General features: G+C 51.6%; 9 protein-coding genes across 9 annotated transcripts; 3 read left to right on the forward strand and 6 right to left on the reverse strand.

Annotated features, from left to right (window-relative positions):
* Positions 1-2,181: 2,181 nt before the first annotated feature.
* Positions 2,182-3,851, reverse strand: MYCFIDRAFT_137070 (uncharacterized protein; the record flags this gene model as incomplete). The annotated part of the gene is made up of 2 exons (XM_007928439.1): positions 2,182-3,773; positions 3,827-3,851. The coding sequence occupies 2 exons, from the start codon at positions 3,849-3,851 to the stop codon at positions 2,182-2,184; spliced, it is 1,617 nt and encodes a 538-aa protein (XP_007926630.1).
* A 359-nt stretch (positions 3,852-4,210) lies between these two features.
* MYCFIDRAFT_203619 (uncharacterized protein) lies at positions 4,211-5,761 on the forward strand. Its single transcript, XM_007928440.1, has 3 exons — positions 4,211-4,758; positions 4,814-5,026; positions 5,078-5,761. The coding sequence occupies exons 1-3, from the start codon at positions 4,264-4,266 to the stop codon at positions 5,510-5,512; spliced, it is 1,143 nt and encodes a 380-aa protein (XP_007926631.1). The 5' UTR covers positions 4,211-4,263; the 3' UTR covers positions 5,513-5,761.
* Positions 5,762-5,853: 92 nt separating this feature from the next.
* Positions 5,854-6,333, reverse strand: MYCFIDRAFT_196692 (uncharacterized protein; the record flags this gene model as incomplete). Its single annotated transcript, XM_007928441.1, has 1 exon — positions 5,854-6,333. One exon carries the CDS (start codon positions 6,331-6,333, stop codon positions 5,854-5,856), a length of 480 nt encoding a protein of 159 aa, XP_007926632.1.
* Positions 6,334-6,692: 359 nt separating this feature from the next.
* Positions 6,693-7,822, reverse strand: MYCFIDRAFT_81728 (uncharacterized protein; the record flags this gene model as incomplete). The annotated part of the gene is made up of 2 exons (XM_007927836.1): positions 6,693-7,305; positions 7,713-7,822. The coding sequence occupies 2 exons, from the start codon at positions 7,820-7,822 to the stop codon at positions 6,693-6,695; spliced, it is 723 nt and encodes a 240-aa protein (XP_007926027.1).
* Positions 7,823-11,204: 3,382 nt separating this feature from the next.
* Positions 11,205-12,145, forward strand: MYCFIDRAFT_88155 (uncharacterized protein). Its single transcript, XM_007928442.1, has 3 exons — positions 11,205-11,465; positions 11,532-11,691; positions 11,743-12,145. The coding sequence occupies exons 1-3, from the start codon at positions 11,387-11,389 to the stop codon at positions 11,987-11,989; spliced, it is 486 nt and encodes a 161-aa protein (XP_007926633.1). The 5' UTR covers positions 11,205-11,386; the 3' UTR covers positions 11,990-12,145.
* Positions 12,146-12,417: 272 nt separating this feature from the next.
* Positions 12,418-13,632, reverse strand: MYCFIDRAFT_64665 (uncharacterized protein; the record flags this gene model as incomplete). Its single annotated transcript, XM_007927736.1, has 1 exon — positions 12,418-13,632. The coding sequence occupies one exon, from the start codon at positions 13,630-13,632 to the stop codon at positions 12,418-12,420; it is 1,215 nt and encodes a 404-aa protein (XP_007925927.1).
* Positions 13,633-14,260: 628 nt separating this feature from the next.
* MYCFIDRAFT_90302 (C-type lectin) lies at positions 14,261-18,098 on the forward strand (the record flags this gene model as incomplete). The annotated part of the gene is made up of 3 exons (XM_007928703.1): positions 14,261-14,436; positions 14,487-17,385; positions 17,445-18,098. The coding sequence occupies 3 exons, from the start codon at positions 14,261-14,263 to the stop codon at positions 18,096-18,098; spliced, it is 3,729 nt and encodes a 1,242-aa protein (XP_007926894.1).
* Positions 18,099-18,559: 461 nt separating this feature from the next.
* Positions 18,560-19,345, reverse strand: MYCFIDRAFT_174847 (uncharacterized protein; the record flags this gene model as incomplete). Its single annotated transcript, XM_007928443.1, has 6 exons — positions 18,560-18,623; positions 18,659-18,667; positions 18,739-18,834; positions 18,870-19,089; positions 19,121-19,173; positions 19,203-19,345. 6 exons carry the CDS (start codon positions 19,343-19,345, stop codon positions 18,560-18,562), a joined length of 585 nt encoding a protein of 194 aa, XP_007926634.1.
* A 705-nt stretch (positions 19,346-20,050) lies between these two features.
* On the reverse strand, positions 20,051-21,368 carry MYCFIDRAFT_215297 (uncharacterized protein; the record flags this gene model as incomplete). The annotated part of the gene is made up of 1 exon (XM_007928444.1): positions 20,051-21,368. The coding sequence occupies one exon, from the start codon at positions 21,366-21,368 to the stop codon at positions 20,322-20,324; it is 1,047 nt and encodes a 348-aa protein (XP_007926635.1). The 3' UTR covers positions 20,051-20,321.
* Positions 21,369-21,581: the final 213 nt, after the last annotated feature.

Raw genomic sequence — 21,581 nt, forward strand, 5'->3', positions numbered from 1 at the left:
GCAGCGCAAAGTCGACGAGGATAACATTGAACGACTGCATACTTACACTGCATCCATCACTAACCCCAGGCAACCTGAGAAACAATCTCCCGACTGGACCAAGTTCAACCAGGACTTTCCGTTGCTTGCCCTCATGCATTCTAAGACGCCGCTGGACTGCGATATCCTGCTCGCAGAAGCTTCGATCGCGTTTCCAACCGAGAGCTTCAAACAAGACAAGGATCGGGTGGAGCTTGGCATTTCATTCATGTGTAAAAGCCGCCACTTGCCTGCAAACGCTCAAGTGATCTGCCAGAATAGCTTCTATCGTAATGGAACGCTACTGAAAGAGTATGGCGGAATCGATCGGGTCCCAATGACCAAAGACAGAGACGGAGAGCCGATGGAAACGCAAGTCAAATTTGGCAGCGCCTTCTGGGCACGAACACTTGCTCATCTTGCCGGCCGCCTGAAAGACGACTCTGATCCGTCAAAAGATGCCAGGGAAGAAGTCGAAAACTACATTCGAGGCATCACCGCATCTCAAGAAATTGTCCTCAAGATTCCCGGTGGAATTGATAGGCTCCTTGTAATCTACTGGCAATTCCGCCTGTCGACTGGCAACCGCGGACGAGCATACTGGATGCCATTAAAGCTCCCACCGGCATCAACTCCAAGTGCATACGAAGTCGACCAAAAATCCGAGCGCGTTGACAGCGTCTACGGTAACTACAACAGCCAGTCATCCTACACCATTAATGGCCAAGACCCATATGCCGTATACCAACCTTTGACTCTACAGTCGCCGTTCGAATACGACAACACCTCATCGTCGGCAGGATCTGCGACATGGCCCACGCAGTCCCTCGATGATGGCTCAGGTGGCATCAACACCGCGCCACAAAGTGCCGTGGACACAAGTTTCCCGGATAATGCCTTCGACTTCACTGGCGGGAACATCAACATCTCTTACGATCCAAACATCATGGACTTCAGCAGTTTTGATACAGAGGCGTTTAATTTTGACCCCACCACTGGAACAGCAGATTTTGCCACAGACCCTGCTTTACAAGACTTTACTACGACGGCGACAGAAAGTCAGACTCAGCAGACACAACCAATATCTCAGAACTATTCTCAGCAGAGTTATGACTGGTGCGATGACTATGCTTCCTTCAACAGCCAGTCGCAGCAGCAAGTCCAACAAGCAGCAATGAGCGCTGGAGCAAGTCCGCGGTATGCTGAGAATTATGACTACAGTCTACCGACCACCGTCTCTCAGTCGCAAAGCCAGCCAACAGCTATATCTTGGGATCAATACGATACGCAGTACGAGCAATCTTGGCAGCCTTCGCAGCAAGAGGGACAGGCATATGGCGGCGCGGGAGACAAGGAGGAGGACTCACTTGCTGGTCTCGCGGATGCGAAATATTGGCCAGCTCAGCATGGGCAAAGTCAAGGTGGAGCTTATCATGCCCAGTAATGATCGCACGGCAGTAATAATGATTAATGATAGTTCTAACCTGAAGTGTTAATGGACTGGACTTCAAACGAGCTAGGTAGACTACGTTGTGCTACCATATTCTAATGTGTAAGTAGTTGTTTTCGAAATTTAGTTTCTCACAGATACTATCTCCTCTACGCCCTTCAGAATGTGCAGGCTGAAGCCAAATCAATCGCCCATGACTCAAATGAATCTTGTAAACAGCGAAGCTTTTCAATGTTGATGCTTCACGCAGCATCGATTGACAGCTTCCCACACGAATACAAGTCAAGCGCGCATGGTCTGAACGACTTAAAGACTGCGCCATTGAGTCGAGAATGATTGTCGAGAGAATGTGGAATCTTGATCATAGATGTGGTGTGGTGTAGGGCAGCACTTGGTGGTTGGCATGTGATAGGCTTGGCTTTCGACTTCAAGCTTGCTAGCTTTGTTTCGGCATCATGACAAGAGTCTACCACTGGAACACCGTCGTCAATCAGCGGTAGTGACGCTGGTCAAATGCCGAGATGCAAACTATGAGGACGGAAATGGCCCGCAAATTTGCAAAATTGGGTGGATATCAACGTGCTTTTCATGCTTTCGTACAGATCTACAAAGCGCGATTCCAGCGAGATGCTTATACGGTTAGCATCTAACAGCGTGCGATCATACAAGCTCCCGACTGCACGTTCGTAGGAGCTGTCATTCGACGAAGACGTCTAGTCATCGCCACCCATGCCGCCACCGCTCGTCTTTGCCTGCTTCGCGCCAACAATGTCGTCCACTCTCAGCAGTAAGCATGCAGATTCCACAGCAGTCTTGATGCTCTGCAGCTTCACAGCTTGTGGTTCCCAGATGCCGAAGTCCTTCATGTCGACAATCTTTCCTGCGTCGCCATCGATACCCCATGTGCTGCCTCCCTCGGCATGCTTCGCTCGCAATTGTGTCAACACTCTGATGGGCGATGCACCTGCATTTTGGATGAGTGTGCGAGGAATGACTTCCATTGCTTCTGCAATAGCCTTGTATGGCCACTGCTGAACACCTTCGATCGACTTGGCTGTTTGGCTTAACCGCACCGCGCATGCCATTTCTGTTGCGCCACCACCGGGTGAGAGGTAAGGATGGAAGATGACGTTTCTTGCCACACCCATCGCATCTGCCAGATTTCGGTCGATTTCGTTCAGAATGTCTTTTGATGGTCCGCGGAGGAGGATAGTGCACGCCTTCGGGTTCTTGCACTTGGTCATGAAGGTGAAGTACTCGTCGCCAATCTTCTCGATCTCGAATAAACCACATCCGGTTCCGACGTCGCGCTCTGTGATGTCGTAGACGGAGTTGACAATAGTGGCACCCGTAGCACGAGCGATTCGGTTGTTGTCGGTCTTTCGTACTCGTCGAAGCGCGGTGATGTTATTCTTGACGAAAAAGTGTTGTGCAAGATCTGATACTCCCTTCTCGGTGATGACAAGATCTGGCTTCACAGCGATAATAGCATCGCACATCGCTCGCACCTGTTCCTCCTCAATCTGCAGAATCTTGTTCCAGTCCTCCTCTTTGGTGACTTCGATATTCGTTTGTGATTCACCCTTCTTGTACTCCAGCGTGCAGTCAAGGAGAACAACCCTTGGGTTCTCTATCCGCCTTCGCATCTTTGGGTGTGTGATGTCCTTGTTCAGCATGACTCCGTCGAGAACTCTGCTGTCTTCGATTTCTCCTCCAGGCACCTTCTCCACACGCGCATACCGTTTGATATCCACCTCTTGCTTGCCACCACCAGCATCGAAGGTCACGGTCCGCACGGCGACCAGTGCAAGGTCGCACATGAGATCTGAGTAGCGAGATGTGAATTTTGTGCCGATCGAGGTAGCGATCAGATTTCGCATGACCTCGTTATCGTTGATGTCGACCGGTATTGACACATCCTGGATGATCTTCAATGCGTCGGCCAGCGCACGCTTGAAGGCCTGGATGATCACGACTGGGTGGATGTTGCGCTCCAGCTGAGGCAGGGAAAGAGCGAGGATCTCTCCTGCCAGAATAATGACAGTCGTTGTGCCGTCTCCCACTTCCTCGTCCTGCGTTCTTGCCAATTCAATCATGCTTTTCGCCGCTGGATGTGCGACTTCGATCTCTCTGAGGATAGCGTGGCCGTCGTTGGTAAGGACAATACCCCCCATAGGATCCAGCAACATCTTCAGCATGGCTTTGGGACCCAGACATGATCGAATGATATCGGCGACGGTCTTGGCGGCGGTGATGTTGGATTTCTGTGCTTGGCGACCAGTCTGGCGATCGCCAGTGGCAGTGTCTGTATAGCATCATTAGCATGGCGCCGTGTTTCTGCGCTGTAGGCAAGCATACTCATAACCACCACTGGGGCCTGCATCTTTGCTGGGCGCTCCTTGCGCTGGTAAATCGACGATGCTGACTGATTTTCCTTCTTGGCCTTCGCTGGTGCCTTGCAAATCTGCGACTCTGTAGAGGAGGTGACGTCGGGCGTGATATGCTCGTCTGGTGCTCCCTGAGAACTTTTTGGAAGTCGCGTTTGGAGCTCACGCGCGGCGAGGACGGGTTCATCCGCTTGGGGCTCATCAAATATTGACGGCTCGTAAACTTTCAGCCAACCGAGCCGAAAGCGATAATAACGGTGGTGCTGTGTTGATGGTCCCACCAAAGCCTCGACTCGACCCAGACAACACCACACCTGATCTCTCTCACACTCTCACCCTGCTCCTCCGACACCCTCATATATACACCGGCGACCATGACCCGATAGCCAGATCTACTCACCAAAAATCATGAAGGACCCCTTTCCCATCCCGCCGCCAGCGTGGCTCATGTCCACGACCCAACCTCTTGCCGACCTGCTTGCCCTCCCAACTCTACCTCTCCACGCACACGAGGTCCTATTTGCCTTGCTGCTGTATACCTCCATACAGACCGTAATCTCGCCTTTTGTCAGCTCGCGCGTCTTTCCGGAAAGATATAAGAACTTCAACAAGCGAACACGAATCAACTGGGACGTGCATGTGGTGTCCTTCTTTCAGTCAACCCTCATCAGTGCTTTGAGCTTATACGTCATCTGGTATGATGAGGAGAGGAAGGACCTTCGGCCAAGAGAAAGGTGGGAAGGTCGCGTATGGGAGTACACAGGCATGAGTGGCATGTGCCAGAGCTTTGCGCTGGGATACTTCCTATGGGATCTGGTCATGTGCAGTTGGCATGTTGACATTTTCGGTGTGGGCATGCTGGCTCATGCTGTCAGCGCTGTGTCAGTTTTCGCTCTCGGATACGTGAGTACCAACATCCAAACAAAGACGTACTTACACTGACTTGGCGCACCCCCAGCGACCATTTATTTACTTCTATGCCCCCATATTCCTGCTTTACGAACTCTCCTCACCCTTCTTGAACATCCATTGGTTCTGCGATAAGCTCGACCTCACTGGATCACCTGTTCAGGCTATTAACGGAGTCTTCTTGGTTGGCACCTTCTTCGGCTGTCGCTTGCTCTGGGGCAACATTTCATCTTTCTGGGTGTTCTATGATGCCTTCCATGCTGTCATCTACGGCAACTCGGAGCTCACTAAGCTTGAGACTGGTGCGCCGAAGCATTTCTCCACCACAGACCTGCTGCAGATATATAGAGATGAGCAGGGTCAAAGATTAGCTTTCGCAGGAGAGCAGAACGTGCCAATGTGGCTTGCCCTGGTCTACCTCGCAAGCAATTTGACCCTCAATTCGCTCAACATCTTCTGGTTCGGCAAGATGATTGAGACTATCAGAAAGAGGTTTGATCCACCATTTGGCACGAAAGGAACCTCTGATGATGACGCACACGACGCCTCGGCTGGAACGGACCCCACGACTCAGCTTTACAGCAAGCCAAAAGGCAGCGTCAAGAAAGCTCGTGAAATAGCCGAAAAGGCAATGGGTGAGCCTGTGGCATCAGAAGAGCACATTCAGATTCAGAGGGCGACCCGTGGAGACAGCAAGAGTGTTGAAGTCAGCGGGCAGAGGACCTTGAGGACAAGGCGGAAGGCTTAGTACTCCGTCGCCATTGCCTTGGGTATTATGCTTTTGGAGGCCATTGTGATTCCATGTTCGGCTTGGGTTCTTAGAACACCGCAAGGAGAATCTTTTGCTTAGTTGTTTTGGGCAAGCGAGGAGTACATCCGGATTCAGCGATTTGACATAAATCACTCACATTATGCACATATTAGGAGAGCATGGGCTATGATTGATGAGAGGTATGCAGAGTACTCGTAGCCGAGCCTAATAACATGACTTTGAATGAAGCCAGCGCAGCCTTCAGCGCCCGTGCACGCGAACATGCCTGCGATACAAGAAATAGTCTAGCCTGCTCTGACTAGGAGTCCTGCTGACGCTCACCGGCTTGTATCAGCCTTATTCTTCTCGACACTGGCTTGGTCATTGAGAGCCTCCAAACACTCCTCGGCCTGAATAATGGACCGCACTAGACTCATTGCATACTCTGCATATTCGACACTATCCCACTCCACCCGGCCCAGGTCTTCAAGATCGAGAGTCAAGACCTCATGTCGACTCTGGTGGTAGAATTGATTCCCCACCCACCCTGGCTCCTTCTTTCCTGGCTCTGGATCAGTCGGTTGCTTCTCGTCGAGCTCTGCAATGAGTGGAATGAGCTTGATTTGAAGATACTTGCAAGCTATCTTTCCAAGGTTGTCGGGAGCCATTATTTTTAAAGTTTTGTTGCGGCTTGTGATTGCTGAATCGATCGTCGCGGCGAACTTTTGCCACTTGGGAAGACCAAGCATGATCTGCTCGCGGTTATCGTAGGTGGGAGGCGTCAAGACATTCTTGGTCTTTTTGGTGGGTTTCGACATGTCTCTTCTGGGGAAAGCTGTCCTACTCTGGTCATCACGATATGGATCTGAATGTAAAAGGCTTTATATCCTTGATATGACACAGCGTGTTTGCCGTGGGGTAAACGAAGATCATAGGAGAGACTTCTGGACAGCGACGCTCAGCAAAATCATGTCACCTAGGCTTTCCAACATCATTTCAACACTTCATTGTGCTACGTATCGCGACGAGCCGGGGAATGCTGGAGGCGTTTCTGGCCGCTGGAGATCTCGATCATCCAGGTTCCATCCATTCACGCCACGGTGTCCCCTCCCGCTCATAAAGAGGTCATCAGCAACGAAAGTCCTGTTCGGAGCGCTCTTGGTAGGCTTCGAGGCTGTCAAGCACCTGTTACCCCACGAAAGGCCCCATAAGATGGATCACGACGCTCATCATCTTCCTCAATAATTTCAGATTTGATCTCCTCGGCTTCCGCCGCCCTCTTCAGCTCCCGCTTTGCCTTGGCCTCCTCTTCAGCCAGCGCCAGCATTACTTTCCAACTTTCCTTCTTGACTTCCCAAGTCAACTCGATCATCTCGAGAACATAGTCTTTGGCATCGTCTTCTGTCATCTTCCTGATCTGCACAGAATCCTTCGGCTCAAGCGATTCCACATCATCATCGATGTAGACGAAGCTGTTTCCAGGGGGGACGTTTGTATACTGAAAGCCCTTCATGATGCGATTGGCAAATTCGTTTCCCTGGAAGTAATGTGGTCGCAATTGGTCCAGGCGGAGGAGATGCGGCTCGAGATTATCGATCTCCACGTAACACTGGTATTGCGTGTACTCGGCGGCAACACGAGCATCGAGATCTCTGATATCGGCTTTCGCAATGGTAACGCGGCTTTGTGGATTAGACCGCAGTGCTTTATTGATCATAAGCGCAAGACCTTTTGGTTGTATACCAGGTTGCCATTCCGATGAGTGTGTGAAGTTGCATGAAGCGCCGGCCCTGTTACGGCCAGCAGGGTGCAAGCAAGGTAGAGGGAGATTGTGACCCATATTGCTGCAGGTTTCCTCAAGCTGAAGATAGTCTGTAGCTCCGAAACTGTGCTCACGACTGCGAATTTAAGTCCTGTTGGAGCAAACAAGTAGTGGCTCGAAAGACTTCTCTCGATCATTCTGGCACATGTCTGCTGCGAACAAAGCAGTGCTTCGTGGCCTCTGCAACTTCTCCAGGCCGTTCACAAGAAGAGAGGCATCCGGATTACCTGGCATCGCAAAGCAGGCGCCTTCTTCATTCACAATGAAGCAAAATCGACGTTCACATCCCAGCACCCAACCTTCTCGCCATCGCTGTTCGAGAACTGTGGCTTGGAGCATTCGTCTACTTCTGAAGCCCCGGCACATGCATCATACCCTACTTCACTATCTATGACTTCTACGACTCGATCAATAGCAATATTACAGGAGAAGAAGCGCCGAAACCACCATACTTCCTCGAGCAAGGTTCTTGCGTAGGAGGGCATTGTAGGAATTTTGGACAGAGAGCTTTTTAAGGGATGTGAGGATTTTGGGGTTCTGCTGAGGCCTTCTTTTCTGCTGCGATGTTTTTGGAGGCCGGATTCGGAGGGGCACATCCTGGTTTGAGATTGGTGGTTGGTTTTGGTTGAGGTTTGATGAGGATTTTCAGATGCTGGATGTTGGTCATCTTGTAGGGGAGTGGCAGTGTGAGAGCAAACGAGGTGAAAGGCGGTTTTATGTGAGTAGAAGTGAGGTTGTGAAGAGGACAATGGTTTGGACATTGCTCTTAGATCAGGAGAATGAGGGAACGATCTGGGAAGCACGTCGTGAGTCCAAGCAGAACTGATACGATTGAGTGAAGACTAACTACCTAGACTGACTGCATCCAAAAAGCCTGCCGATCTAAAAATAAGATGGGAGCTTCCTTAACGAATGCCCATACCCACGTGTGCTGACAATAAAAGAACGGTTCAGAGCGTAATGATAAACCAAGAGTGGATCACTTTCCTCCAATCTCCGGATTGAGCCAATTCGGCTTTCTTGTGTAGTCTCTCCGCTCTGTTTAATTCATATAAGGCCTGCCTCTGTTGTTTTTCCTCCGCCTTCAGCCTATTCAACTCCTCCTTTCTCTCCTTGATCATCCCATCCTACTTGGCAATCTTCTCAATGATGTTCCTGGACACAATCTGAGATTCCTCTGCGGTCATTTCGGGCAAAGGCTTTAAAGAAGGCACTCTGTAAACCTCATCGGGAGATGGCGTAGGCAGGGGTCGGTTCTCCAGCAGACGGACGGATTCGTTGAGTCTGTCGTATTTCTTCACACGACCATAACAGCCATTCAGTCGATCCTCAAGGAGTATGGCGATATACTGGCGCCACTGTCAGCGTCTATAGCTCTCCTGTGCTCGAGGACATTATACGCACATTGGCGTCATTGTACTATCTCTCGATCAATGTGAAAATCTGCTTGTTGTTGTTCTTGGAGTATAATTTGAGGGTGTAATCGATGTTGTAGTTGATGTACCATTGCTGTATATGTATGGGCGCTGGCATGGCCATTAGCTCTTGGTGCGCTGCACAAGGGTGCGACCTACCATCAGGGTCACGGAGACGAAAACGTGTCATGTTCCTGCCGAGCCATCCTCTGGCCATGTTTGTTCGTGATCTGCTCTGAGCCCGATAGTAGATAGTAATGCTTGGATCTGCTATAGATAGACTGGAGGGTGTTTGCGATTGCTGAGATGGGAAGTACGTGCGAAGATCCAGAAGTTAGCTCTCCAGAACAATCAAGAGAGAAGGGTAAGTCATGGCACACGCCTGCCTTGCGAGCATGGGAAGGAACGCTGTGAGTGGAAACCCAAGAGAATGCGCTCAAGTGAGCGCTGCTGCTGTCATTTCTCAAGAGCTAGGCAAGCACAACTTCGTGACCTCCAACGACCCCTAACATCACATTCACCACCCCTCCCTCCCGTTTACTGTCAACCTCTCGATAACCTCATCCCTCTCAAACCCAAAATTCCTCAAGAACTTATCCCTGGCTCCAATCGCCTGGACATATTTCATCATCACCTGAAAAATCTCAACATCGTAAGTCCTAACCCTCTCAGTATCCTCTCGATAAATCTCCAAACTGTTCATCGACTCTGTATCATCGTTCAGAGCAGGAACTTCCATCTGACTGATACCATTGGCCATCGAGACTTGCAATTTCTACGGGGTAGACGCAGCACTTCATGGCTTGTGATGGGTCGATGTCGGTCTCTTTGGAGTCGTAGGTTAGGTTTGCGATGCAATTGTCCCGTTATTCTTGAAGGCTCTTGTCCTACATATACTCTCCGTGTCTCGAGAAGTCGTTCGACGGCAAGAGCGCCCATGTCGCCTATGTCTGGGAATTGTGGCTATTTGTTCAGCTGAAACACTTTCGCGGTCAGCCAACGCTCTTAGAGCTGAAGTCCAGGCACTTTTGTGGGATCAGGTCCCCGAAAAAGTCGTAGGCATTTCGAACGCAACCACTATGGGAAGAGACGCCAATCAGCAAGAAATGGATGCGCAGACCAAAAACCTCATCGACCATGGTCTTGCTGCTGGAGACTTGCCTTTCGAAAACGGAGCTTCAATCAAAGATATTTACCTCAGATCGACGAGCAAATATCTGCATGCTCGACAAGAAGTAAGATGATGAAGAGGCTGAGCGTGGGAGATGAGTCTCTGATCCTGCAGTGGCTCGGCGAGGTAAGATCATGATCTTGAGTTGCGCCCGATATCATATGCTTCACGGATGTCTTGCATGCTCATGTCAGGGTTCACATTGTGCCGTTGATCGGAGCTTTGAATGGATTCCTGATTTCTCTCATGAGCGACTGCGGCGGAGACGAGATGGACTATCCTCACCGCAAGCCGCCCAAGTCGGGAACGAGGTCAAACCAACAATCAGCCTAGCAGTCTAGACGACAATACCACAGGGTGCAGCTCAGGCTCTCTTCAACGAGATTCACGTCTGAATTGTTGGCATAGGAAATTACCAGTTCGTGTTCGTTGGGCCTCGCATCTTCGCAGGCATCGGCATAAGAGCTCTGATGGTTACGTCCGTATTTTTGGTATGAATGTTGTCAGTCTCAGTTTCAAACGCGTTGTAGGGGTGCCAGGATGGGGGCAGCCTGCCTGCATAACTTACGAGAAGGAGCGAAAATCAGTCGTGGCTATTTGACACCACCAGATTCTCGTAACGTTACGCCGTTACGGTACCTGCAGGCTTCTATGGATAATGGAACGCGTTCTTCGCTGGGGGCGCACGGGTGGTGCAACGGTTGAACGGTGTAGAACTATCTGAGACGGAAAAAGTGTCGAAAGTTGCCGATCCGTCTGCGAAGCTTTATCGCCCGAGAAGTTTGCAAATTGCAAGTGCACCCGCTGACCGCTCGTGCTCTTGCTTCAGGCTTGTTCGCTTTGGGAAGGTGCATTCCATCTCGTATTTTCTAGTCGCCAGATGCTATTTTTCGAGAACATAGCTAGCCGCCGATCATGAGCCACTAGCCATCGTAGCATCGTCTCGCACGGGACCTCCACCAAGCCCCGGCTCTCGGTGTTGGTGTTGGACAACACTACTACTTTGCCTGACACCACGACCGCGATGCGCGGTAAAAGCGTTACCCTATAGCTGGTCAATCGGGCAACCTAATAAAACAAACGCCATTTAGGGGCTGCTGTTCGGGGCAATGGGCGTTCCATACCTCCAATGGGAAGCCGGCCCTTGTGCAAGCATTCAACAAGGTCAACAAGGCTGCTGGTGACCGCAATGAAGCTTAATGCAAGCACGCGTGCGCTTGGCGGAAGGCTGTATATATGTCTTTGCGCAACAGTCGTCTTGCTGTTCTCGTCATTATTGAAGCTTCGTCGCTCACTGGAAACTGACTTTCGTTCATTCATATCTTCTCCTATCCTCTTCATCATTCCCTTCTCCTCGGTCAAGATGCAGTGGATCACCATCGTCGCCCTCTTCGCAGCCAGTGTGACTGCACTTCCCAAACAGGAAGAAAATCAGGCAAAGGATTGGTGCTGGTATTGTGGTCATGGCATCATTGATGGAGCCATCTTTGACCCATACGTTTTCGACCCCTGGGCTCCATTCTGCCCAAATGTCTTCAACCCGTAAGTCTGGCGACATCTGCTCGATATCAACGGCCGATGCACCTGCTGATCAGCCATCAATTACAGTTATTGCCCCGAACCAGGACGTGCAAAACCATTCTGTACGGACGGCGATGTCAATGGCTGTTACTTTGCTCGGTGTCGCTGTGCCGGCGCGGTTACTGGTGCTTGCGACCTGTTGCACCATGACTACCCGAACATCGTTTATGACCCATTTACGGGATCGGTGAGTGATAGTGAATTATGTCCATATCGAGATCGCACTGACAGTCTGTAGTGCATGGACACGAACCAACGCGGCATCGAGTACCATGGCTTCGCCAACTACTGTGCCAGGGCAGGCGGTTTCGTCTCTGGATGCCTTCCTTGAGCAGCAGGATATGAGCAAGATGCCCGCGGTTACCTGTCACGCCGTCAGTCAGCCTTGGATAGTGAGGCGGATCGGCAGGTCGATGAAAGACGTGATTCTACATCTGTCTTGGACACAAAAAGACGTCGGTTTTTTTAAGCGCCTGCTTCTGTAAATATCTTTGCCAGTGTAGTTGTAGTAGGGAAACCCGGCTTAGCGCAGGCATATGCGTATCTTTCTTTCCTACTATGCGACATATAGACAAGTATGTATACGACTATAGACAACAATATAGCGGTAGATATATACTAGAATAACACCTAATCCCGCTATAGAATAGCCTTCGTTACTTCTCTTCCCTTCTTATATATACTTACAATACCGCCTCTTAAAGGTATATAATACTACGTAGACCCCTCGCAGTTAACTAAGATGCAGTAAATACAAGGCATACTATACTCAGTTCCCTGTATATATACCTATACCTACGACCTACCCGTCCCTCCCACACCAGTACGGAAAGAACGTGCAGCGATGTATTCGTGTTGCCGAGTTGCGCTGTTGCACATATCAGCTGCGATAATCACCGTTGATTGGGATCTCTCAGTAGCTACGAGGCAGGCCAAGTGCTTTCTCGCCGATGAAGTTCATGATCATCTCTCGCGACACAGGCGCAAGCCGAGGGACGAAGCATTCTCTCAAATATCTTTCGACATGATACTCGGCAGCATAGCCCATGCCGCCCATGCTCATCACACTTCGTTCGCACGCGACATACGCAGCCTCTGCTGCAACATATTTGGCGCTATTAGCGGCCACCCCAACTGCATGCTGCGTGATTGTGTCGTCATATTCTGGATTATCTGGCGAACTCTGGTCGTAGAGTCTGGCAGCATGGTAAGTCAGTAGCTTTGCAGCCTCCAGCTGCATGAATGCTGATGCAAGTGGATGCTGGATGGCTTGATTCTGCCCGATGGGTCTGCCGAAGACGACGCGTTCCTTTGCATAGCTCGTTGCCTTCTTGAGCGCTGCGTATCCAAGGCCGAGCGCCTCTCCTGCCAAAAGGCAACGCTCCGCATTCATGCCGTGGAGGATCTGCTTGAAGCCTTTGCCTTCCTCGCCAATCAGCGAATCCTTGGGCACGTAGTAGTTGTCGAAGAAGACTTGGTTTGCGTCGACTGCTCGGCCGCCCATCTTGCGGATTTTCTTGATTTCTAGACCCGGATCGTCCTTGTTCAGGTCGATGTAAAGCATGCTGAGACCTTCGCTGGACTTCTTGACTTCTTCGATTGGCGTCGTGCGGCATAGCAAGACCATCTTCTGGGCCACCTGAGCATTGGTGATCCAGATCTTTTGTCCAGTAATGCGATAGCCGTCTCCGTCTGGCGTTGCAGTGGTCTTCAGCTTAAGTGTTTCAAGTCCAGTGTTCGGCTCCGTGACTCCGAAGCACGTTCGCCATTCGCCGCTGATGATCTTGCTTAGAAAACGGCCACGCTGTTCTTCGGTCGCGAACTTGGCAACAGGCTGTGTGGCATAGACATTTGCATGTATCGATTGCGCGCCTGCCATTCCAGCGCCACTTTCCGCAATTGTTTGCAGCATCATCGTGGCTTCCGAAATACCAAGCCCAGAGCCTCCCAAATTCTCAGGAAGTGCAATGCCTATCCAGCCGTCTTTGGCCAGGGCGGCATGGAGGTCACCGGGATATTTGTCGTTGTAGTCGCAGTCCATCCAGTACTCGTCGTCGAAGTTCGAGCAGATCTTCATGACAGCGTCCCGCACGGTCAATTGCTCTTCTGTGAATCCCGAAGTCTCCATTAGCCGCCTGTGCGGCGTTACAGCGAATCCGCGTGCACGGCATTTTGATGGTACAGGCACTGCTGGACGCGATATCGACGCAGCCCGAGAAGCAATGCGAAAAGACGAAAGCAGATGCTTTGCCATCTTGCGAACGCGTGACAATGTACGAATCCAAGAGTAACACAGGTGACAACTACGCTTGTTTGCAAAAAGGACGATATGTACAAGTCAATGAGGAGCGATTGAAGTCGCCAGCGACATGGCCATATACACCTCGGGAATAACATGCGGATATTGTCGTCAATGCGGGAGTAAGAGGCGAAGAAAAGCAAAGTGAGGAGGTAGTCACGTGGTCTGGCTCCTGCTTCGAGAGAAATGCCAAGAGTCGCGCTTGCCCGTTTCGTGGAGCAAGTAAACATTGACGTCTGAACTTCAACACCTCGCGACGACGCCGCACCGACCCCCAGCGACACAGCGGCGCCTTGCCCGCTTCACGACCGCGACAACTCTTGGAAGCATGTACATATAGCAAATCAACGACAGCAGAACAGCGTTTCGGCGCGCATCTTGGCAAGAGTCCGGAGTAATCAAAACACGCACATAAACACGGCGAGAGACAGCAGAGAGCGGAAAAGGGAAATCAATCATGGCGGCGGTAAAGAGTCGAACGATGCCGGTGGGCTCCTCGCAATGGATCCAGAGCGAACGCGACCAGGCGGCGGATATGATCGAGCAGGAGGTGGAGGAGTTCAGCTTCAGTGTGCGGAATGAGCTGGAATGGCTCAACGAGCATATGGCCGACATTTTCTCCAACAATGAGGTGTAAGTACTCCTCATGATGATACGTGGTAACGGCCACTAATATGCTGTAGCAACTTCGCAGACATGTTCAAAACTCCCGGCAAGCTGCGTGGAAAGACGCCCCGGACAGCTCGCAAGCTGAATGCTCTTGCACCACGGCAACCGCTGACCGACATCTTCGCGCCAAATGCTCAGCCAGCGCCTGCCCCGCCGTCAGCACGAAAGAACGCGTTCTACGACAAAGTCGCGCAGTTTCAAGTACCCGAGCATCAGGAGAATCGGGTGCCGCTCAAAGCGCCAGTCAGTCGGGGTACCAGCCCTCAACGCGCCGGAAAACCATATACGGACTCTGGATACCATGGCATGATGACTGAGGATGAGATGGAGCTGGACATGCTCACACAGACGGACACAATTGCGACATCATCACAGTTTGGCGGGACGCAGAAAGTGCCTCTACGTGACGACCAGCCTCTGTCGCAGCGACTACGCCATGCTAAGGGAGACGACACTGGAGCTAGCGACGACTCTTTCGTTTCCGCCAAGGAACAGAGAACCCAGGAAGTGGAGACGGCTCCCGCAGCGGACGAGGAGATGGCTGATGTGCCTGGTGACACCCAGCCGTGGACACAGGAGGAGATTGCGCTCATGGAAGAAGTGCACGATGCGAAAGCTGGCCCAGATCCCGAAGACGAGGCAATGGACGAAGCTGAAGCTGAGACGCAGCCAGACAATGATAAGGAGAACGATGTCGATATGGATATGGAGGACGCCAGCAACCACTCTGATGCCTCCAGTCCTGAAAAACCGCTCAACCGAAAGAGCAGCTTCACGTTCTCCTCGCTGCCGGCCCGAGAGCCACTCACTGCGAAACGAAGTATGGGTCACATGGATGCGCATCGCAACAGTGTCTTCAACAAATCTATTGGTGCTAAGCATGCCGAAAGTCAGAACGAGGAGCAAGCCGGGCCAGCAAGGGCGATCGATGCGCGAGCCCACAGCAAGACTACAGCACAGATGCTTCACGACCGAATCAATCTGCTTGGAAAGACCAAGGAGCCGAGAGCCTCCAAGAGCATTCCTTCCATCGCGCTCGCAGCACAAACAGCATATCCTCAGCTTCCGGGTTCTGAGCAGCATGAAGCCGCCACGAACAAGACCTTCGAGTTCCCTCAGAAAACACCCACTCTAGCCAACGCGCCAGTTGAGGATGACGATGATGACTGGATAGCGCCTACGAAGCCTGCGCATGCACTAAACGAGAAAGCATCCGAAGCAACGATCACACAAACTAAACAGCATATATCATCGCCAGCGAGACCAACAATACATCAGAAATCGATTTCGACCACCATCATGCCATCACCTACTCGTGATGATATGGCTCCAGAGACTCGTCTTCAAAAGACCATGTCCGTCTCGCACCCCAACCTCGCAGAAGCATTAGAGTCCACCACCCCGATGGGCTCTCCAGCTAGGAAAGGCAACGATGGACCATTGAGCGCGTCTAAGAGCAGACTTTGGTCAGCTTTGAAGTCGGCGAAGAACATCTTCGCATCCTCTGCCAGCACCAGTGCGGCCGCCAAGCTGGAGGCGCACAACAACTCGCCAGCATTCTCTAGGTCGCCCACCCGAGATCATGGCGAGGAGTCTCACAAGCTGTTCAACATGCCTGGCGCTATTTGGTCCAAGACTGACGTGCTGGCCAGTCCGGTGAGAAACAACTCTGTGATCTCTTTCAGCCCAAGCAGGAAGACGAGGCACTCCAACGAAAGCGACAGGAAACGCGAAAAGGAGATCAAAGCGCAAGAGAAGGCTGCTGCCGAGCTTGAAAAGGCACGCGAGAAGGAGCGCCACAAGGCTGCTAAGCAACAGGCCGAGGAAAAGACCAAGGCTGAAAAGGTGGCAAAAGCAGAAGCTGCGAAGGCAGAGAAGGAAGAAAGGGAGAGGCTGCAGGCTGCAGCAAAAGCTGCTGCTGCTGAGCCTGAGCGTCCTGCGACTTCTGACAGTGACAAGGTGACGGACAGCGAGATGCCACCACCTCCTCCACCAAAGTCTGGCATGATGGCTGCTGGAAAGCTGAGGGCTCCTGGTCGACTTATGAGGCCTACCAAGGAATCTGCGAAGGTGGCACCAGTCAACATTCGCGTTGCTTCCCAAGCACAACGAGCTGCACAAGGCCCGGCTACACAGTCATCCTTCTCAAAGTCGCAGTATGGCGACCTGGCCTCATCCACTGCCAGCAATCCAAATGGGCCGCGAGCAGGCTCTGCTCAAGGTCATCGTCCCGGTGCCGCAGGCGGAAACTCTCGCGTCAAGGCTCTTGAGGCTGCAGCTAGAAAGAAGGAAGCCGACGAAAAGGCGGCACAGAAAAAGCTCGAGCAAAAGCGCGAACTGGAGCGTAAGCGTGCCGAGAAGGCTGAGCAGGAGAAGCGTGCCGAGGAAGAACGCAAGGCTGCCGAGCAACAGCGTAAACGTAAAGCAGTGGAGAAGCAAGCAGCAGAGCAGAGAAAGCGGGAGCAAGAACGTGCTGAGCAGCAGAGACGTGAGCATGAAAGACTTGAACAGCGCCGTGAACAGGAACGTCTTGAGCAACACCGTCGAGACATGGAACGTGCGCGTCAAGAAGAAGAAGCACGCAAGGCCAAAGAAGCGCACGACCTGGCCGAGGCTATCAGACGGGAGCGCGAGCAGAAAATGCAGGCGCAACCTCGTGGCGACCTACCTGGCACTCTTCGTCAGCTGACCAAGAATACTGTTCCGGCTGTGAACCCAGCAAAGCCTGCAAAGAGACAGTTGCCAGCTGAAGACGAAGCTCCACAACCGCAGCGGCCAGGCATGGTACGTGGCCCGCCATCCTACCAGCAGACAGATGCAAAACGAAGGAGGACAAATGAGGAGCAAGATGACCAGCCTAACCAGCGGAACTCTGTAATGGCGCCTCCCAAGCGGCCTTCGACGTTGCGAAAGGTAAGAAAAACATTTTGCTGCAGCTACAACGCCTCCGCGCAGATTCTGACAGTGCACAGGAAACGATGGGCAAATTCTCGGGCTATACACATGCGCCTCCCCCTGCCCAGCATCACGCCAGCATGTTCAAAGCGACAGTGACAGCTCAGCACCAGATGCAGCATAAGCCCACGCATCCAAGCCAACTCGTGCAAACATCAAGTGCACGTATCCCATTCGCTGAGAGTAGTGCTCCGCCGGCGCCTCATCATCTCTCCAGCACGTCTTCGCATTACGATGCTACCAAGTTTAAGACTCCCGCGAGGCCCCAGCAGGCTACTAAATCCGCCAAGACCACACCTCACTACCCACAAGGAGACAACATTGAGCTACCCGACATCGCTACTGATTCTGAAGACGAAGACTCCGAGGACGAAACTAGTGGTTTCCGCGCGCCATCGTGGACAGCATCGCCCGCCTTGCGAGAGCTGTTAACCCAGCAGCAGCTAGTTGACCCCGAAGCTGTCTTTGGTCCGATTCCTGATCTCAAGATGGACGAAGTGTTCAAGAACAGCAAAAATCAAGAACGACTGAAGCGATTCCGTGAGCGTGGAAGCAGTGCCATGTGGGTGGAAACTGGAGATGCCGTGACGAGTGCGGAGAAGAAACGGGATATGGAGCTTCGTGAGAGAGTCGTGCGAGAAGGTGGATGGCGGTACGAGCCTCACGCTTAGGAACGTAAGGCCACGCGCAGTAAGCCAAAGCAATGATTGATTGTTGGATGTCTGAGTGAACCTATGGGATTGCGAAGTATCTGGTATGCCTTGGCGTTTGGAAAGGATAGGATGGAGGGTATGATTCCTTTCATCGAACCTTTCGCGTTGGGATCGTTCAGTGGTCCAGGACCGATGCCTAAGAATTGTCGTACCGTCAGTTGGGAGATATGTTTAATCAGCCTCGACTCATGTTCAGGTTGTGCCCTTTGTGTCTTATCTTTCGTGACTTCCCATTCAGAACTTCGCCTTCGGTCTAGATGTAATTTTTCTCGACCTTATCAAAACACGGCAAATAATACTCTTAACAACGCCTTGTTCCCCTCCACCGTGAATTTCGTCCTCGTGAAAGCCTTCTCATCTTCCAACAGCACGGCCCTTGAAGGAATTTCTAACTTCTTTTCATTTACGTTATAAAGAATTCAATCCATGGCGAAAAGAACATTGTCTCCTCGACAAAATCTCTCGTGATAAGCTAGGTAGCTTCTCGCATCCTTTTCTTTTCTTTTCTTTCCTCTAACTCTTCTTGACTCAATCTCACTCTTCTTCTCTATTCTTAAGCTAGCCTCTTACTCTAATAATCCGAAAAAAAAAACATCACCTATCTGGAGTCATCGGTCGTAAGTTATAGCGTTCGAGAACTGTGTCCGACTCCATCACTTCTCTCTCTCCCCCCTCCCCAAAATTGTCATAAGACCTTTTAGTTGAAAACACGGATGTAATAATCCAGACGTGAGAATTCCCTCGGCCTCCTTTATTACGCCGCGCGAGATTTTCTTTTCTTTTTTGTTTCTTGCGATCTGGAGTATCGTTCTAGACCCCCCGGTACTATACGTAGATTCAGAGCTAGTCGCTGCAAGATCTAATCCTAGAATCGAATAACCAGGCTGCTGGGCTAGGCCTTGCGAATTCGATGTTGTGTTACGATATTTTTTTTTTGGCTGTGCATATTCTCAACTTGTGCCCTGCCTGACTGTGCATACCCGAGGCAGGCATGTCGATTACCTCGAGTGGCCTTGGTTGTGGACGAGTGCCTCTCAAGACTCAACCTCGCAGGCGTACGACCTGCTAATATCTGAAGGTTTGGCGTCGAGACTCGAGAAGCGTGGCTTTCGTTGCGGTTGCAAAACCGTTTTCGGCGCATCTGATCTATCCGGGGTTGCGTCAGCCACTTCACCCCTCGCCCCGGGCTCGGGGATTCCGGCCATACGTAAAATCGCTTTTTCTTAGTAGGCTACACGTAAAACTCGACATAGTAGTATATTGTATAGTATATAGACCGGGAAATCGAATAGGGGTGCGGTTAGGGTTAAGAAGCAGTAGATTTCCGTTACATTAGCGACTAAATTGCGACCGTAGATAGTCAAGATAGACCTGCACAGTGGAACATAAGAAACAGGAGGAATACACGCTTTAGAATGGGGTGGACGCGCCTGCCAAGGATTACATAAGAAATGGCGACAGTGAGGTCCTACAGCTACTACACAGTAGCACACACTCGGATAAACTGGCTAATATAATACCTAGACTCGCGGTTCAATACTGTATACACCTGGATATCTATATAGGACTGGAACCTACCACTATATCGAGTTTTACGTGTGGCCTACTAAGAAAAAGCGATTTTACGTATGGCCGGAACCCCCGCGAACAGCGGGGAGGAGTGTGTGACGGAACCCCGGATAGCTGGGAAACTCATGCAGGCATTAACATGCACGCACAAGCCTCAAGGTCATGGGGATGCGGACATGGGTGCTCTTAAAGTGGCAGATTCAAAGCGTCATTAACAGGGGGCCATGTAGTGTTCTGCGCGAGTCTGTTGTTCGTTGTGAAAGTAGTGAGGTCGTTCTGTGCGGCAGGTCTGAGGGGAAAGCTAGACATTATTGGGGAAAGGGCAGAGCAGAGAAGACAGTGAGGTGCACACGGTAATTTCACTATCTGCACAAAAAACTAACATCATATATCATCAATCATAGATCATCTCGCAACAGCACTTGAGCGAGCATTGAGGTATCCAACAAAACTCCGAAGCCAATGCACAAACCGTGCGGGTATCCAAAAAAACCAAAGCGCCCAACGCTCATGAGATGTGATGAACAAATCCGCCTCTCCAAGAAACCCAAAAAATGCTGTTGCTGTGGATGTGATGTTCCTGACATGACTCGAGCTTCGAAACCGGCCGCATCATGCTCTGCTACCACCGCAGCTGAGCATGCGTGTTTGTATCCACGTGCTGAAGCGCGTCCAGCCACCATCGCTGCCGTGGTCATGCGACGCGCGGGCACTATGAAATTGTACTTGTCCGGCTTTCTCGCTCTGACCAGGCGTAGTTCCATACCTCGGAAGGCTGGCAGCGTGAGCAGGTCTGCAGTCCTCATAACTGCGTGCAAAGACTTTCTCCTGCTCAGCACCACCCGTTGCCGTCGCGCTCGATGACTTGCGCGGCTTATCCGGCACCAACTGCCTCAATGAGGCCATGGCATTCGGCTTGTCCTGCGCATCAGACTGCTTGCGCTGCTTCTTGGCCGACTTAGACGCTTCCGTCTCCCTCCTCTTCGCAGCCTCCTTCTGGGCTTTCCTGTCTTTATCGGCTTCCTTCTCTTCGAACTTGCGACGAGCTTCTAGTATGCGTTGATCGCGCGACTGTGGCTCCGTGTCGGATCGACGACCAAAACCAAATGGCCTGTCGGAACTCGTTCGCGAAGAGGGAGACGGCACATAGTCGGATCGATCAGTGTTTCTCCGTGGACGGCCCAATTTGGACTTTCCAGATTTGCCAGACTGATTCGATCGAATGGACAGGTTTGACTGGGAAGTGCTCGTGAGTTTAGGCACAAGACCCAGGTCGCTGGCTGTGTGTGACTGTGACAGAGGCGTCGGATTCGTCTGGGGTGTAGAAGAGATGGACATGCTTCTCTTGGATCGGAAGCCTGGTCCGAGGCCGAATTCATTCTCAACGACATCTTCACTTTCGTTGGCTTCATCGTTATTGACGGATGAAGCGTATGAGCGTCCAGGCGGTGGAGTGTACGGTCGGGGTGTCTTGGTCATGGGGTGGGTGAAAGGCTGTCCGGGTTTCAAGCTTCCAGATCCAGTTGAGATTTGAGAGCCAACACTTGTGGTTCGTCCATGATGATGCCTCCGGCCGGTCTGGGCAAAGCTGACATCGGCAGCAGCTTTCGTTGCGAAATCTTGTATACCCAAGCCTGCCAACCGGTCGTTCTCGGCCATGCTTTTGGACAGATCGATCGTTCCCTGGTCTTCTTTCGCAGATGACATCTTTCGCAGGTACGGTTTTATCTTGGGTGTCGAGGTAATCGATTGCGGTAAGGCGGCAAGATCGGGAAACGGTTGCTCCTCGTATGTTGCGAAGGGCGTGGTGAAAGTGTTTCCATTGCTGGTGAATGGACTAGGTGGACGTGGAAGGGAGCCTGAGCCTCCGCG

This window comes from Pseudocercospora fijiensis (genome assembly GCF_000340215.1).
Source record: "Pseudocercospora fijiensis CIRAD86 unplaced genomic scaffold MYCFIscaffold_4, whole genome shotgun sequence".
Taxonomy (NCBI): domain Eukaryota; kingdom Fungi; phylum Ascomycota; class Dothideomycetes; order Mycosphaerellales; family Mycosphaerellaceae; genus Pseudocercospora; species Pseudocercospora fijiensis.

Bases quoted from the DNA above. Each gene is read 5' to 3' on its own strand.
- MYCFIDRAFT_88155 (XM_007928442.1), top strand. From the start codon at position 11,387: ATGGCATCATTGATGGAGCCATCTTTGACCCATACGTTTTCGACCCCT. The intron at 11,466-11,531 runs GTAAGTCTGGCG...CATCAATTACAG, and splicing joins TGCCCAAATGTCTTCAACCC to TTATTGCCCCGAACCAGGAC. The intron at 11,692-11,742 runs GTGAGTGATAGT...GACAGTCTGTAG, and splicing joins ATGACCCATTTACGGGATCG to TGCATGGACACGAACCAACG.
- MYCFIDRAFT_203619 (XM_007928440.1), top strand. From the start codon at position 4,264: ATGAAGGACCCCTTTCCCATCCCGCCGCCAGCGTGGCTCATGTCCACG. The intron at 4,759-4,813 runs GTGAGTACCAAC...GCGCACCCCCAG, and splicing joins CAGTTTTCGCTCTCGGATAC to CGACCATTTATTTACTTCTA. The intron at 5,027-5,077 runs GTCATCTACGGC...GGTGCGCCGAAG, and splicing joins TCTATGATGCCTTCCATGCT to CATTTCTCCACCACAGACCT.